General features: G+C 39.9%; 1 protein-coding gene across 3 annotated transcripts in view; it reads left to right on the plus strand.

The window, feature by feature from the left end:
* The window catches only part of Chd6 (chromodomain helicase DNA binding protein 6), a 166,545-nt gene that overhangs the window by 121,495 nt on the left and 26,403 nt on the right, over nucleotides 1–18,647 (plus strand). For all 3 annotated transcript variants that reach the window (XM_048810933.1, XM_048810932.1, XM_048810934.1), the window contains exons 23-27: nucleotides 545–704; nucleotides 3,019–3,108; nucleotides 5,338–5,441; nucleotides 8,710–8,839; nucleotides 10,517–10,577. In XM_048810933.1, coding sequence (XP_048666890.1) covers nucleotides 545–704; nucleotides 3,019–3,108; nucleotides 5,338–5,441; nucleotides 8,710–8,839; nucleotides 10,517–10,577 — 545 coding nt within the window. The remainder of the gene's footprint in view (nucleotides 1–544; nucleotides 705–3,018; nucleotides 3,109–5,337; nucleotides 5,442–8,709; nucleotides 8,840–10,516; nucleotides 10,578–18,647) is intronic.

The following is an 18,647-nucleotide window of genomic DNA, read 5'->3' on the forward strand; positions in this document are numbered from 1 at the left end:
GATGCTCTCAGTTCTCCCTTGGGATCATCTAATGTAGCCTGTTATTCTGTTTAATAAAGGACAACTGGGACCTCTCACAGTTTCCCACATGCAGTCCTGCCCACTAACCTGAGTCTCCTAGGGTTCCTCCCCTGAGCTGGGGACTCACATATTGTATTCTGTGGCTCACCCTTTTGAATTTTGTCCTTCTGTCTCTATTCTATCTCGTCTTGCCTTTCCTATGCTGTACTCCTTTCTTGTGCTTAACCAAAGTTCTCCTTGAGGTTTCAAGTCAAATATTCCTTTCCCCTGCTAAATTGTAAGGGCCCACAGGGCACAGGCTACGTCTACTTTCTTGGTTCTCACAGGGTACTCAGTAAATCTTACTGACCTACTAACCAGGTGCATCACCTCACACTGTGAACTAAGAAGTGGGGCCTGTCATCCAGGGCCCACCATGCCTGACCTGGCTGTCTATTTGCAGCCCCTGCCCATCTCTGACTTAATACCTATGTTGAAGCCCCCTTGGCTCATCCACATGCTCTACACTGTCTGTCTGTTTCAGGGTTGTCTGCCCCAGTCCCCAGAGGGAGGAAAGGGAAGAAGACAAAGAACCAGTTATTGCTCCCAGAACTAAAGAATGCAGACTGGTTGGCTACCTGCAACCCTGAGGTGGTCTTGCATGATGATGGCTATAAGAAACACCTCAAACAGCACTGCAATAAGTAAGTGTGCCCTTCTCATCCCTTAAGGAAGCCTCACCCAGATGGTCCAGGCTCCTGGGACCTCCATGGGAATACCACTTCATATTCCTGTACTATCTACTTTATTTATGCAAGGTCTGGAAAGACATAATAGGGGATCTGTGGTCTAAGCTGAGTCAGAATTTATTTCATGTTTCAGCTCCCTAACTTCTTTAACCAAATCTCTTCTCTCAAACAAGGCACTATGAATCCTGGAGGATTTTTCTAATCTGACTCAAAACCAATGAGGACATACTCTATCTCTGAGATCAGATTAGCAAGGACAGAACACTGGCCTCACTGGTCAATACTCTCAGCACCCTATGCTGCATTGCTTCCTCTTCTAATTTGGTGTTGCTGTCATGGTCTCCAGTTCCTTATTAGGCATGTATTTGAGATAGTATTCTTTGTATCCTTAGGCTTACAGCTGGGCTGGGGTGCAGACAGCAACGAACAGTGATACAAAATGAAATTCTGTTCTTGTGTAATTTAGTCTTGGGTTATTAGGGCACTAAACCACAAAACTGACATTCTGCTCCAGGTCCTACTAAGAACTAGCTCCCACTGGTGAAGTCTAAAAATCAGTTGTGGTTCTAAATTCTTAGAGAGTTCTTATTCTCTGGGCTTCAGGAGGGGGAAAAGTCTCAAAATTATTTAGTTGACTGGCAGCTGAGTTAAGAATAATATAACAGAGGGGCTGGGGATGTGGCTCAAGCGGTAGCGTGCTCGCCTGGCATGCGTGCGGCCCGGGTTCGATCCTCAGCACCACATACAAACAAAGATGTTGTGTCCGCTGAAAACTAAAAAAAAATAAATATTAAAAAAAAAAGAATAATATAACAGAGATGTAAGGATTTTTTTTCCTTTTAAAGGTTCTAAGTATGTGTGTCTCCACCCACAACTCAAGTTCACAGTGGTACTTTCCTCCAATAACTAACAGAAATTGTGCCTTTTTTAGAGGACTCAACCCCTCATTATTAACTTTTTTTTTTTAATAGATTTTTTTAAACTCTGTCAAAAATAAGTTTTCTTCCCACCTCCAGTTTCCCTGTTGCCCCCTCCAGAGGCAACCCTTGTTAACCTGGTTCTTCCACAGACACTGTGCACATACCAGTTGTATACAGATGTGCAGCCTCGTTTTGTCTTTCTTAAAATGATATGTATTGTACATAACTGCTTGTGATCCCTTTTTTTAAACACCTTTATCTGGCAGTCAGTTCCTGTGTAAGTACTACAGATATACTCGGGCTTTTATTTCCAGCAGCCAATCTTCACACTTTTTTTTTTTAATTATTTATATATATGTATTTTTAGTTGTTAATTGGACCTTTATTTTATTCATTTAATTTTATGTGGTGCTGAGAATCAAACCCAGTGCCTCACACATGCTAGGCAAGTGCTCTACCACTGAGCCACAACCCTAGCTCACAACTTTCACTCTTGACTGGTAGTGAGGAAATTGTCCTAAGTACTCCTCCAGACGTCTTTGCTGCTTAGCCTTGAACACAAGCATCTCTTCAATAGTGGCCTCACCTGTATCCACCCTTACTCTCGACCTAGGTCATACATGCACGTTTAGCCTGGGCCCCCACTGTCATCTTCTGTGTCTCTAACTCTTCATGGTTGGTCTCATTTCACAACTAGCCTGCTGTAGGCTCTCCAAGAACAATGTTGAATTGTTTACTTTGGTATATACCTCAGAGCACCCAAGCATGATGCAGGGCACAGAGTAATTGCCCAGCAAATACTTGTTTAATTGCTTTGTCTGGTGCATCACTGTGGAGCCTGAGTGCTGCCTCTGCAGAATCAAGGTGAATTGAGTACCTGAGGAGAGAAGATTTGTTGGTATGAAAAAGAGACACCTGCCCTTTATTCATTTCACTATGTGCAAGTAAAACTGTTGTGCACATTACTCACGCTTCAGTAAGTGGAAAACTGATAACTGGCCTCTGGGAAATCAGCTCTGCCCCCAGGGTTATTGTGGCCATGTGGGAGCGGTGAGTACTCTGAAAGATCAGGGGGAGTGCTTCTGTTTCTGGTTTCCCCTGTGGTTCACAGAACATTCCAACAGATGACTGAGGGCATGGTTGCTTTCTTGGGTAAGGTGAAGGTGCTCTTAGTAACATCTGCCATTGGCACATAGTATCTTACTGATATATATCTTACTGATATATTACTTTATATCCACTGACTGCATGGGAATGCCCATATTTCACTGTTAACTTAGGATGTAGGCTATGGTTCACAGACAGTCATGGTTCTAATGTGTTTGCATTGCTGTTCTTGCCTTTCCTAGGGTCCTTTTGAGAGTACGGATGCTATACTACCTAAAAGCTGAAATACTGGGAGAAGCAGCTGATAAAGCATTTGAGGGAACTTCTGCCAGGTAAAACAAATCAACCTTAGCTCTCAGTGTTAAAGAATCAAGGTAAAGTGCCTGTTCATGGACTGGCCTGTACTTCAGGAGGCCCGTGTCCCCGTCCTACCTAAGATCAGTTGCCCAGGTGGTAAGCAGGCAGGTAAAGAAGGACGACTTGGTCAGGTTATCTGTAGATACAGAAAGGGAGAAAGTAGGCTTTTAGAAACACAGCTTTTGGTGGGGTTTTAGTCCCTGTTTATCCTCCCAAATAGTATTATAAAATTGCCTTTAAAACAGTCATTTCTTGCCAGGCATAGTAGCTCACACCTATAATCCCAAAACTAAGGAGACTAAGGCAGGAAGATCACAAGTACAAGGCCAACCTTGGCAACATAGTGAGACCCTATCTCAAAATAAATAAAAGGGACTGGAGATATCACTCAGTTGTAGAACATCCCTGGGTTTAATCCCTAGTACCGGGGGCGGGAGGGTGGATAATTTCTCTACCTTAAGTAATTTTTGTCATGGGTGTTACTTAAATAGGCTTGATCTGCCAGGTATAAACTAGAACTTTTACCTAGAATCCCATTTGACCCTAGTACTTTTAGGCATTTGAGTATTTCTCCTTTATTTACTAATCATATTAGTAACATTTTGTGGCCTGTTTGATTTTTGCATCTTAGTTTTGTAAATTAATATTTTCCAAAAGCTATAGAATCCTGTGGAAGTTTCCCAAGATTTCAGGGAATGAGGCCAGCAAACTCTCAGTTGCCACTTGATAAAACTCTCAGAAAATTGTAATTTATAGGTGGGATCTCCAGATAGCTTCCTTCACCTTCCCCAGAGCAGCAATTTGCCCTATACCTATACACACTGGTCCTTCCCAGAGAAAACACCAGAAGTGCTATTATTTGGACTTTAAGATAACCTGGGGCCCTGATTTCTTTCTCTTTCTTTCCGTTGTGCAATGCCATTGACTTTAAATAAGAGCACTAAAGGAGAGAGGAGCATAGACAGTTTTACCCAGCAGGCAGGCAACTTATAATCAGAACCAGTTCTCACAGTGACTGTTAATACTTGATAGCCTTCTGGGGTCATTGAAGTAATTTCCAGCAGGGATAAGGGGGTTGTGTGTTTTAGTAAAGAGGTTCAAATTAAGTCATATAAATGCAGCAAAATCCAACCTAGTGTTACCTGGCAGAAGTAATCTGAATATACTCATCACCTGTCATATGCTTTCTTAGACATGTAAGAAGTAATGGGTGTTAGCTCAGTAGAAGATGGACAGGGTGAGTCTATTGCCCATTCTTTGCTTTCCTTTCCTCTGCTTTCTCATTCTATCCCTTATCCTGTCCAGGTTTAATGCCTAGGCATGAAACAATTGCCCTAACGCATGAATAGCAGTCATTTCAGAAAGTTCAGCCCATACACTATGCAGACAGAGCAGTGGGTTTCTGGAAAACTGGAAGCCAGAGTACATTTAACCTCAGGGGGAACTGGGCCTGGCAGGGACATTTGGGCTTGTGACACAGTAACAGCCTGATGGAAAAACAGTTTTCAAATGCTGCAGAGAAACCATCCCAGGCAGGGAGGAGCCATTCAGGTAGATGTTTCCCCTCACAAATCCCAAAACCTTCAAAGAGCAAGGGCTTCTCAAATGAATGAAGACAGTGAGCTAAGAGATGAATGAAAACATGTGCATGCTAAGAACATGGACAGAAGCTCACAGAGGGACTGATGGAACAAGCCTGCTGACTCTCTGCATGTCTGCACCCTGAGGCAACTTACATTCATTCCTTTTGCCAGGAACAGTTCAATCTATGATCTGTTTTGACCCAACAGTTAACAGACCATTTTAAGTATTCAGTCAAGTATGAATTCAATCGTTTGGAGGAATTTCTGCCTTCAGATGTCCAATATATGACTGGGTTTTGCTGTGGTTCTCAACGAAAGAGGCACATCAGAACTTTCTTATACATATAGATCCCAGGGCCAACTGACAATGGGTTCTCTAAAGTGGAGCCTGGAATTGAAGCACAAATACTTGGATAGTTCCACTGGAGATTCTGATACCAAGAGTCTGGTTAAGAAACATTGACCCACCGCCTTCTGAATCTTCCTCTTTGTTACTATTCTAGCATCTCGGCATGCAGTTATGAGTGTGACTTAATACTAGGGTTAGGCCAGTGGCTTTTTATTATTTGTATTATGTGTGTGTGTTAAAGGAAGGCTGAGCCTGCGCCCTTTCTTCCACAGGGAACTGGATGTGCCTCTGCCCGACATTGACTACATGGAGATCCCAGTGGATTGGTGGGATGCTGAGGCTGATAAGTCCCTTCTCATTGGTGTGTTCAAACATGGTGTGTATTTTAGTGAATGTGTTTCCTTCTGCATCACCTCCCCCAGGAAAGATGATTCAGGCGATCTTTTACTAAGCTTCATATTTCTGCAAAATTCCACAGTCCTATTACATATCTCTCTTAAAAAGTAGAATCTACCAGGGCGTGGTGTCACACACACGCCTATAAAGAGATAATATCTCAGATTGTGATCTGAGATAAAGATCACAAGTTCAAGATGAGCCTCAGAACTTAGACCCTGTCTCAAGATAAAAAGTAGAAAGGACTATAGATGTGTCTCAGTGATAAAGCACCCCTGGATCAGTCCCCACTATCCCCACACAAAAAAAGAAAGTAGAGCCTTACCCTTTTGAAATCTTGATGAATGTGTGTTGTGTGACAATACTGTGAACATTATGGCACTGAGAAACTTCAGAACGGTTAATGTGGCTACAAACAACTTATTTGGTGTTTATCTTCCCCCCCACCCTTTTTTTTTTTTTTTATTTTTTGGTACTGGTGATTAAACAGCATCTCCAGCACTTTTTCGTTTTGGGACAGGATCTTGCTGAATTGCTTAGGGCCTTAGTTATTTGCTGAGGCGCCTTGAACTTCTTGAACTTGTGATCCTCCTGTCTCAGCCTCCTGAGTTGCTGGCATTATTGGTGTATGCCACCACTCCCAGCTCTCATTCCCTCTGAATACTCCTGGTACCTGGTGCACAGTAGACACCAAATGATTCTTGAGTGAAGAAATAAATAAATGAGGGAAAATTAAAGGTTTTATCATTTCATATATATGCAAAATTCTAAGGTCATCAAACATAATTTACATGCCTTTAGTATCTTTTGCCCTATTAATTTAAAAATCTAAGCATAGATGATGGCATGGAAATTTTTTTTTAATATTAACCAAAAGATTAAAGAAGAGTGAGAGAGGTTTCTGGACAGCTTAAAGAAACTAAAATTAGTAACTCTATCTTCACTCTGGCAGCGTTTTAAGAACCTGCTCTTCAGTTCAGCCAACTGTTAAAGATAGTTCACTTTTCAGAGATCATGTGTCAGGAAACCTCCTCTGCCTCACCTCCATGCCTTGGTTAATTGTGTGCTACAGTGTTGCATCCATTTTCTTTAATAAGAGATACACAGCTGTTCATGGACTGGGGTTTGGGAGATCTTTAGGTCCATCCCCAGACAGCCAGCTCCAGCCATGCTTAAATGAGGATAAAACCGCGGTTCCATCTGTAAGCCAACCCCAGGAGAACTGGCCAAGTCTTTGGTCAAGACTTTAGCCGGCAGCAAGAAGGTCCTGTAGCAAGCCTAGGCAGAATGATGTTCCTTACAGCTTTCCATTGCATTAAGTGACTATTGCACCCCCTTGGGCAGCCTGGATTTATGAAAAGTTCCTCAAGATAAAAATTGAGTATTTCTGTTCACATTCTGAGATAGGAGCTTATATACTAAGTAAGAAGAGGCAACAGCCACCACCCCCTCAAAGGCCTGTCATTTTGTTGCTTTTCTTTGTTTGGCCATAATAGTTCCTACTAATCTCTCTTTCAGGACTATCATTAGGGCTTTCTAGGGAACCTCCAGCTTCACAGTTAATTAAGAAATAGAAATGCAGACTCTGTCTCTAAACTTCAGACTCATATATAACAAGAGAAAGTCTACAAAGTTGGAACTTACCCAGAAGGCACAAGAAGTGTCCCAGCCTACTTCTTGCCATGTCAAGCACAAGTGTATGAAGGCAGGACACTTACTGACAGCTAACCTCCCTCGATGATAAGGACAGCAGAGAATAGCCTTCACTATCTTACTATCAGATGAATCACCCCTCTTTTCATGAAAAGAGGCAGGTGGAGGCAGTGACAGAAACTTCTTAAGGCAGGAAGAGTATTGGGGAAATTTTTGTTTTGATGTGAGCTGAGGCCAAACACACACCATGATGTTTGGAACAGAAGAAATCTGAGCAAAACTGACTCATCCAGTCAGGTATTTTTTGAGTATATGCAGTGTTTTGGCCCTGTGCTGGATACTAGACATATATAATAAGCAAAACAGAGATTCTATTTCTATGGAGCTCACAGTCTCAGGAGAGACATTTATAGTAATCAAATAATTACCCTAGGGAATAAGTGAATAAAGAAGAGCACTGTAATTTCATATGCCATGTGCCTCATTGGGCAGTACCTGTCATGGAAATGTCAGGAAAATCAGTTTGGATTAAAAGATGAAGTACCTGCAGCTCCTTGGAGATAAAGCACCAGGTGCTGCCTGCAGATGTGTAGGATACAACTGCATCAACAGTAATATGAAAACAAAACCAAGATAAAAATGGAATACTCAAACAAAGTAAAATCAGATCTGTTCTTAACAACAAGGCTGATTATTGTTTATATTCAGCTCTTCCATTACATGCAGTATGCATAATATAGAACTAGAGATTGACTTTATTTGTAAGGAGAATCATCACAAGGATTTTGATGATCTTGAAGTGTTTCCTCCAAGATAGTTTAGTATGACATTAGGTTTGAGTGTTTTACATGGCCAAATTCTATCTCATTATAAGATAACATTAGATTCAATTTAAAAAAACACATTCTCATGCTTGGATTTTATAGAATTGAAAAAAAAAATGTTTTTTCATTATTTCACATCCCTTTTGAGGTCTTTCTTCTGGGTCAAAGTGTTCCATCTGTTGACTTTGGGAATTTGATGAGAAGTGATTCCAAAGCCTTGGCCAGTGTGAATTAGAGTTCCATACTGAGTTTGTGAATACTGAGGTAATAGGTTTACTTTAACCCAATAAGCAATCAGTAATCCTCTTTATAATTCAGCCCTTGTGTCCCCCATTTTGTTCAGCTTACCTTTCTAACACATGGAATAAAATTAGACTGTAAGAACAGAAGGCCCATTTAGGACATAACAAGGTATCCAGAGCTGAGGGATATGAGGAAGAGGTTGCAAAGCCAACTTGTCTGATTCTTTCTGCTGTTTGAAAGCAGCAGACAGGTGAGAATTGTATCTGGATCCTGCATCTGTTCATAGACACACAGTCCATAAGCTCTTGATTTTGGTAAGGCCTGCTCGGGGGTGTCTGCTTTGGCTCCAGAATCTTTCCCTATTAGGAAGTCTCAAAGGAGCCAGTTAATCCTAAAGCAGTATTTTTTGTCTGAGTTTGTTTTGTTTTGTTTTTTCACTTAATAAGGAAAACAAAGTGACTGTCTAGGGCCCATGGCAGATTTGATGTGTTCCAACATGACTTCTGACATTTCTCATTACTTAAATAGGTTATGAGAGATACAATGCCATGAGAGCAGACCCAGCACTCTGTTTCCTGGAGAAAGTCGGGATGCCAGATGAGAAGTCCCTTTCTGCAGAACAGGGTGTTACGGATGGTAACTCAGACATTCCTGAAAGGTGAGAAGGCGTGTAGGTTGACCGTGGTGTGAGATGCCATACTGCCAACCTATAACCCCTTCCGTGTACATCCAACATGCTTATCGTTTCCTCAGTGTCCAGCATCTCCCTTAAACCTTGCTGCAATGCCACTACCTTCCTAAATCACTACTTTGGATCCACCCTACTATGCCTCAGACCTGTTCTTTAACTTCCAAATACTGTGTAACTAGTTACCAATTCCTCTCCTTCATGGGTTCCTCAAGCTGCCCACCATCCTGTTCAACTTGTTAACCAGGTTCACTTCTTTTCTGGTCAGAGGATTCTCAAGGAAGAATTCAGACTTCTCATACCTGACAAAAAACTAAGAGGCACAGCAAGTAAAGGTTTCCTGACCTTAAAATTCCAGTATGGCCCATGAGTAAGGTAGATTTAGGACTCACTGCTTGGTGGTTGTGCATTTTAGCCTATCCTTGGGTTTGGTGCAAAAATGTACTTTGGCTGACTTTCATCTACTGTAGGCATAACATCAACAGCCATAAGTTCTTAGGAAAAGTAACATAATAGCCAAAATCAGCAGTTCTCCAAAACATACATATTTTTAGGAAATGTAACATATCTCTTAGCGTGTGTTTGGTAGACCTTTGGCCCCAACTTCTCCCCCATACTACTTGGCATTGCCAAGGACTGTGGTCAGGCCTGACCATGAGAGAATTACATTGTCCAGAGCCCCTAACTATCTTTGAGAAAGAAAAGAGTTAACATGAATTTTCTACCTATTCTTTAACCCCTGGGAAACTACATTAGCTGTCATGCTATTCTTTGCCCCCGAGGCATTTTCTGTTGACAAATAATAAAGATGCATTCTGGGAGATGTTAACAAACCCCAAATGACTAGTGATCTTTATGTTAGGTTCACCAGTTGAGGGAAAACACCACCTGGGACAGGTACCTGAATGTGGCATAAAGCTTACATTTTTGTGGGCTATTCTTTCTATAGTTAAGCATTGAAAGTAGGAGATTGTCTTGCCTTTAGTACCTGAGCACCAAAGGTAAGCATATTTGGGACAGGAATATTTCGAAGTCAATTTTGAAAAGAATGATGAAAAACAGACATCAAAAATAGTTAACGTTCACGAGAGAGAAGACATTAGGCAGCTAATATGGCCATATGCACCTGATGGCAGAGAGCAAAATGCTCTTCCTTCTCAGTGGTAGAGAAGAGCTTGCCAGAAAGGTATCCTTTGCCAGATGTAAGTCATTCTGTGGGCAGATTCAGTCCACTATGACCTGGGGCTGGTGCATCAGGCCTCAGTCTTTTAGCACAGCTTTGTCTAGAACCTGTTCTTTTATCAGAGCCACATTTGCAGATAGCTCTTGATGGGAAGTAATTACCTTTATTCTGATAGTATTGAACAGCCAGCTTCTGAACTTGCCTGAGTAGATCAAGAGGCCAGAGCCTTGTGCCACAGTCTCAGCTGAATGGAAGTCCTTCCCTGTAGAAGGGATGACACCATTTAATGATAGTTTCATTTTTTCCTAGTGTCTCTTTAATAAGGGAAACTAAGATTTTGAGTGCCTGTGAAGGAAGGGATCTACTAATATTCCCTTTAGTCAGTGATTGGAGTAGGGGGTTCTCTTTCAAGCATCCTAGTGGCAAAATAATTCCTATATGGTATGTGATTGCTTTTATTTTAGAGGCAGCACGGATAAAGAAGACAATGCTGAGGACAAATTAGATGGCCTCCAGAAACAAACGGTGAGTCAGATGTGCTCTTTCATATCCAAAGAGAACCCTTGCTTAGGGACTCAGTGGCATTGCTGCTGCTGCACTGTCTTTCCCCCATGATTTTATCATGGAAACCTCAAACATTCAGATTGCATTGCATTTTTATTCTAATTTAACATTTTTTTTAATTTTTTATTTTTTTATTTTCAGGTAGCTGTAGCTTTAGATGCAGTTGTAAAATATAATGTAAAAAGATCCTGTATTTCCTTTATCTAGTCCTCCCCTCAGTCCCTCCCCCACCACATGGTAACATCTTACAAATTATAGTATGATATCACATCCAGAATATTAACATGGATAGGGTCCAGGAATATGGTCCAGGTCCATATTAACATGGATAGGGTACAGGAAATTTCATGACCACAAAGATTATCATCTTGCTATATTAAAACCACATCTACTTCTTTGTCACTTTCACCTCTTTTTAGTCCCTGACAATCAAACTATTTCTCCATTTCTATAATTTTGTCATTTTAAGAATGTTCTGTAGGGCTGGGGATGTGGCTCAAGCGGTAGCGCGCTCGCCTGGCATGCGTGCGGCCCGTGTTCGATCCTCAGCACCACATACAAACAAAGATGTTGTGTCCGCCAAGAACTAAAAAAAATAAATAAATATTAAAAAAAAAAAAAAAAAAAAAAAGAATGTTCTGTAAATGGTATCATACAGATGTAACCTTTGGAGATTGGCTTTTTTCACTCAGCATAATTCCCTGAAGAATCACCCATGATGTTAGCCATACAGTCATTTCTTTATTTCTGAGTAGCATTCCATGGTGTGGATGAAGTATAGTTTGTTTTATCGCTCATCCGTTTAAGGACATTTTAGTGATTTCTACTCTTTGACTATTAAGAATAAGACCTCTGAAAACATTTGCATACAGATTTTGTGTGGACCTTCAATTTCATTTCTCAGTGATAAATGCCCCAAGAGTAAAATTGGTACATTTTAATTTGTTTTTGTTTTTTTTTTTTTTTTTAAGAAACTGCTTGCTTTTTGAGAGTCTGTACCATTTTATATTCCAATTAACAATGGATAATGATTTGCTTACTCCACATTCTCTGTCCTCAGCAGCTTTTGGTGTTGTGACTGTTTTTAACTTGAGCCATTCTGATTGGTATCATTGTGGGTTTAATTTGTATTACCCTATGGCTAATGATGTTGACCATTGTTTTATGTGCTTAATTGTTATCTTGATGTCCTCTTCAGTAAAGTGTTTCTTCATATCCTTTGCCCATATTCTAATTTTGTTGTTTGTGGGCTTTAAGTTAATATTTTATTTAGTTCTTTGTAGCTTACAGATACTAGTCTTTTTTCAGGTAGATGACTTACAGATATTTTCCTTTGGTTGCCACTTTAGCCTATTCATGTTGTCTTTCACTAATTTTATGAAGGCAGCTTATCAGTTTGGTTCTTGTGGATCAAAAACTCCTGCCTCCTTGTACATCTAAAGATTTTCTTCGATTTTTTTTTCTAAAAGTTTTAAAGTTGTACACTTTAGTCTATGATCTGTTTTAAGTCAATTTTCACGTAAGTGAAGAATATTAGCTCAAGGTTCGTTTTTTTTCCTTTCATTAACATTTTGTAGTTTTCAACATGCAAATCTAGTACATGTTTTAGATTACATCCAAGTATTTCATTTTCTGTGGAACAAGTGTAAATACCATTGTGTTTTTAACTATAGTGTCCACATGTCACTATACTGAAATGCAATTGATATTGTATGTTTATTTTGCATCCTGCAACTTTGCTGGACTTGCTTATCAGTTCTAGGAACTTTTTTCCTTAGATTTCTTGGGATTTTCCTTGTCAACACCATGTCATTTGAAAATAGGGACAGTTTTTCTTCCTTTCTGATCTTTATATTACCTTTTCTTGCCTTGCTGCACTGGCTAAAATTTGTAATCATGTGTTGGGTTAGAGTGTTGGAATAGACATCTTTTCCTCCTTCCTGATATTAAAAGGAAGGCATTTGTCTTACATTGTTAAGTATAATATTAGCTATAGAGGTTTTTTTTTGTTTGTTTAGATCTCTTTATCTTTCTATTGTACACATTGAGTACTTTGTATTTTTCTAAAAATTTACTGATTATAGGGCTGGAGATGTGGCTCAATGGTAGAGCACTTGCCTTGCAGGTGTGAGGCACTGGGTTCAAGCCTCAGCACCACATAAAAAATAAATTAATAAACAAAAATATTGTGTGTCCATCTACAACTAAAAAAATTTTTTTTAAATTACTGATTATTATTTTATTCCCTTGCATTCTTCTGTTGAGCCTTTTTTTTTTTAATGTATGTATGAGTCTTTTTTCTTCCATTTATTGTATTTTTCAAATCTAAAATTTCCCTTTGGTTTTGATTTTTGTTTCTTTGCACTTGCTTAGCAAGAAGTATGTTCAGAATTATTTATTGAAGGTTTTTAAATTCTTCATTCGGATAATTAAGAATCTATTATCTCTGTGTTGGGATCTATTGACTCTCATTTTTTCCTCCAATTTGAGATCTTTCTGATATTGATGTGATCTTCATTGAAACCTGGACATTTGAGGGTATTATTTTGTGAACCCTAGAACTTATTTGAACCTTGTAATTTTTTTTAGTATTTATTTTTTAGCTGTAGTTGGACACAATACCTTGATTTTATTTATTATTTTTATGTGGTGCTGAGGACTGAACCCAGGGCCTTGCCATGCTAGTCAAGCGCTCTACCTGAGCTGCAACCCCAGCCCCTGAACCTTGTATTTTAATGGGCTTCTTTGACAACTCTCTGGCACAGGAACAAGGTTTGGAGGGCCACTTTGTTTCTGTGATGTGAGGGTAGGCCTTCAGATTCCAGGTTCATTCCCTTTAACACCTGTTAAACAGGAATTAAATTTGAGTCCCCACATTAGTCTTTGCTGGTACCATGGAAGGACACAGGGCTCATTATTACCTATCAGGGGCAGAGGTCCTGGCTCTCTGCTTAGCTTTCTTTTCCTAGCACCACCCCTACAGGAAAATTGGAAGCCCTGTTGGCACCTAGAGAAGGTAGACATGTAGATTCCCCATTCGGCCTTTGCTGGCTAAGTGGGGTGAGCCAGTTTTTTCTGTTATTGGGCTGGAGTAATGCAGTTTTTGTCCTAACTTTTCCTGATCCTTTGCTAGAGGAAACAGGCTTTTGTTGGAGCCTCTGGCATTTCCACATAGCTAGTCTACCTCCAAATCTAAGATAGATGAGACAAAAGGAAAAAAAACCCAGAGAACTCATCCATGTTGTTCCCTGGGTCCGGAGGTTCCTGGTTTGCCTTGCCTTCTTTTCTTCACCTTTCAGAGTTTTCTTTTATTTGTTTTTAGTTAAAAATTTGAGTTTCTTTATAGAGCACATTGAGAAATTAACAGTGATTAAGCAATCTGCATGTTATAAAACCAAGAAAACAGAAGCTGGGGTTGTGGCTAAGTGGTGGAGTGCTCACCTAGCACAGGTGAGAAACTGGGTTCAATCCTCGGCACCACATAAAAATAAATAAATAAAAATAAAGTCATAGTGTCCACCTACAACTAAAAAAAAAAAAATTTAAAAATCAAGAAAAAAAAGTCTTTGAATTGTTTTACAATTAACAGTATTATGGAGAAGTATATCTTTTTCTGGGTTTTGGTAGATATGATTTTTTTAAAAAGGCTGTTTACCATCCCATTAACTTGTTTCTAAACTTAAATATTTCAAACCCACCCAGCATATACAGCTATTATCAACTATCTGTTTCATAGTCTCTGTTGCAAGAGACTCATTTCTTTCCCACTAGCACTCACTTTTATTTATTTTATGTATAATGTCCAGGGCTTTTAGTTGTAGTTAGAGTTAGGAATAGGGAAATGTGCATATCCCAGAGAAGTCTTCGTTGCATTTTTGAAATGAATTTCTGGAACTTTGCATAAGCAGTTTGAAACATCATCTGTGCCCCAGCATCATTTGACCAAATCTCTGGCTTTGAGCAGTAGAATAAATGATTCTGTTATGATTCCATGGATTCTGGATTCCAAAGGTTAGTATAGCACTGTCCCCAAGTGGCTTCATTGCCAAAGCCCTCTTTTCTGATCATTACCCCAGAATTATCACTTCTTTCTATTCTATTCTCTTGATTCTAGCTTGCAGAATATATAGTATTTACTTTGACTTCTATCAGTTTTGATTCCTATAATAATAACAATGAGGGGCTAAGGATATGATTCAGTAATAGAGCAATTGCCTGTCATGTTTGAGTTCCTGGGTTCAAACCCCAGCAACACAAAATAAATAAATAAATAAAAGAACAGTAACAATGATACCACTTTCCCAAAGTGGAAAATAATTGTTTTCCAAGGACATGTTTCCTTGAGAAACGGTGGATTGAAATGAATCAGCATGAAGCCTTAGACTCTAGACCTGAAGGAAGTTGGGTTCTGGTCTTGACAGTTAAAATCCAACCTCTCAGTGCACATATTATTTCTTTTACTTCTCAGATCCTTAAAACCTGAGCAAAAGCAGTTGGAGTTGGAAGTGGCTTCTGGATTTTAAGGTGGACAGATCATAAATAGGTTTAACTTGATTTCTAGTGTATGTGCTAAACAGCACATGTAGAGGAATGGCCTATGTCTGAACCAGGTCTGCTACTCCACCCTCTTGCCCTATACCAGTATGCATTGCAGATCGTGGTTAGTTGTTTTCTCCCCAGTACATGGTTAAAGAAGCCCAAAGTAATGTGTAAAGGGCCTCTCAAATGGGTCAGTTAAACAGACCGGGGCGTAGAGAGGTACCATTCATTAGGATGGGCGGGGTCTTAGCATTGTGTGCCATTTCCTGTACAGCATCACTGTCGGGATCATTCTAAGTCCATGCAGGAATAAAAGAGGAACATGCTACCTTCTAAGCTAGCCCATTGCATTGGTGAATGACACTGCCTTATACCAAACCAGGAGTCTGCCTCCCATTTGGTTCCATAGGATTTTACATTCTCGAGATCAGCTACTGTTGTTAATCTCTAAATCTCTTCAGACGGAATATCCCCAGTTCCTCTGTATTTCTTCATATCCTCTCCAGATCCCTTGCTATTTTGTGGTCTCTTCTGGAGTGCACTGTATTTATTCTTTTAAAATGTGACATTTAGAAAAATGGAGTGTTTTTAGGCTTGGGAGGGACTTCTGAGTTATCTGGTCTACTCCTTTTCTTGCCCTTTCTCTATTTTAATGCCAGTAGCACTTTTGATCAGTAAGCAGTTACTAGCTGCAAGATTACAGGTTTGGCTAGATTCAGTGAACCAGTTAGTCTTGTATTTATTTGGGTTTGGGATGGTCTGGAGCCCAGAACTGTAGTGAAAATCTTTATCAAACTTATAAGTATATAAGGAGAGTAGCATCTCTGTTCAGAGATGTAGCAATAAGTAATGGCACAACTGCAATTAATATAATTATATTGTAATAAGCATGACTTGTCCTTGCTGTGCTGCAGTTCCTACCACAGGTGGCTGTGCTGGGTCTCAGGTACTGTCCAGAACAGAAGGCCTGTAGATAGAAAAATGAAATCATGCCCGATGAGATATCAGGAAAAAAAAAAAAAAAAACTTGCAAGGAAATTTTATGTCCAAAATGGTCATGTTTCATTGTAAGAAAATTTTAGGAACCAAACAAATAGTCTTTTCTCGTGAGTTAAGAGGTTGCAAGTTCTCTGAACTCAAATAGTAAATTTTGTATGTGAAATACTTTCACACTCACCAAAGCATACTTCTCTTTCAATTAGGCCTTATTCTTATCCCTAATGTAGGGAACTCAAATAGTTTTATAGTCAGCTGCAAAAAATACTATGCAGTCAGAAGACACAAGAACAATGTCTTCCCTGTTCATATTTTTTTCTAAATCATGCTGTTTCTCCATAATAAAATCCTTGGATTTTGTATTTATGACATTTTATATGTATCTACTTTCAGTACAAAGTTTATACACAAGTAGCATGCTTGATTTTCCTGGAAAATGAAAATCTTAGTGGGATCTTTTTAACTCTGCCTTTGTACATCTTGATGCCTATACACAGAGAACTCATGTTCTCCTGGCAAAAACCCTATGCATCCTTCAGTATCTAGCTTACAGGGTGCCTCATAGATGTCTTTCCCTTACCTGGTTTGGGTCTGGCAAAGGTGGTGGCTTTTCTTGTTTTCCCACCGTGTTTAAGAGCACTTAAAATACTGTAGGAACACTATTTATTGTCTTTGTTTCATAACCACTGGGCTCCAGAAGGTAAGGATTCTATTTTTCCTGCTGTCATAGTCCCAGAACCAAGCAAAGTTCCTGACACTTATTAGCCAACTATAAGAAGACAGTTGGCCACTACTATGGTGTGATAAGGAGCATGCTTATTCTCAGGCCCACTGCCCCCGTTTTGTAGGCTATAAACATTTCTCAATTGGAAGTATCTATGGTGTGATAAGGAACGTGCTTGTTCTCAGGCCCACTGCCCCTGTTTTGTAGGCTATAAATGTTTCTCAGTTGGAAGTATCTATACTTGTAAATTTCAGCATTGAAAGGATTTTCACAAATAAGCAAATACTACCTATTGCATTGGCTCTGGGGTTTTATGAAAGCATAGAAGATTCCCTGTGCCTACAGGTCCCACCTGGTCTGCACTGCCACTGCCTCAGCCAAGCCAAGACTGAAAAGGGGATGCTTGCAAGTCTCAGAGGCAGTCACAAGCAAGGGCACTAGACCTCCTGATTTCAGATAAGGAAATGGAGCCCCATGCCCCAGTAGGGAAGTAAGAATTAAGTTACTTTAGTTACAGACAATGCATGTGAAGTCTTTGTAGAGTTTTTCCATCCACCACAGCAGTACTGTACCGTGGCCAAGAATTCACTCTCTGAAGTCAGATCTTGTGGGTTGGAATTCCATGTTCACCACTAATAGTGCAATCTGGAATGACATTATCAACCTCCTCCTTCCCACAACTTCCTCCTGTCTAAAATGAATTATTATAATAAAGAAATGAAAAAATGCATATAAAGTACTGAGTACAGGATCTGACCACTTACCTATGCTCAGTAGGCCTTTGCAGATTGCTGCAGTGTTACTATATTATGAAGCCTTCCTTAGAGCGTATATTCAAGTTAAAAGAGAACTATTAAGTGATGATCTAGTAGCTGGACTGTTTCTCAGTATTTCCTCAGTCCCAACTACCATTTGATGAGCATTTGCTTTGTACCAGCATTTGGTTAAATTCTTGTCATATTTGTACTCATTTGTGCCATATAATCACCCTAGAAGGTAACACTGTTGTCTCCATTTTGCAAAAGAAAAAAATGAGCTTGAGAGAGATCAAAACAACTTGCCCAAGGCCAGGGAGCAGTGGGCTGCTGGATTCCAAACCACATGTGTTCCCAGGATGGAGAAATTGCGTGTCATAACCAATCAGTATCCTTTGTTGTTGGCAGTTTCTGGGGCCCCTCACTCTGAAACAATTGGCTCATACTTCTGAGATGAACATTTCTTCCTGAGTGAGTCATGTAAGCAGAAATTGAGGTTCTAAATGTAAACATGCAGTTGAGATACAAGGGCCTTCTATATGCCAAGAGCCTGTTGGCTTCCTGTCATCCAGGACTGTTGCTGCTTTAGCTTTTCACATATTCATTTTAACTAAAATTCTGACATTTTTCACTTGAGCTACTGATAAACTTAGTCTTCTTCATTCTGTCATTTCTTAAGAGAGAGGATGGGATACAGAAAAAGACACTTGCTAATACCAGAAGCTTTCTCTACTTGAGAGTTTTGCCTAAGGTTATACATGTCTACTACTGTGCACTGAAAGAAACTGTGGATTGACTGGAAGGGAAACTTGCATGCCCTGTGTAACTACCTCACACAGGCTGGGAGCTTCCACCCATGGGTTTGGGGTATAAATGATGCCCACATCAGCCACTACTATGGTGTGATAAGGAGCATGCTTGTTCTCAGGCCCACTGCCCCTGTTTTGTAGGCTATAAAACATTCTCAGTTGGAAGTATCTATACTTGTAAATTTCAGCATTGAAAGAATTTTCACAA

This window comes from Marmota marmota, unplaced genomic scaffold (assembly GCF_001458135.2).
Source record: "Marmota marmota marmota unplaced genomic scaffold, marMar, whole genome shotgun sequence".
NCBI lineage: Eukaryota > Metazoa > Chordata > Mammalia > Rodentia > Sciuridae > Marmota > Marmota marmota.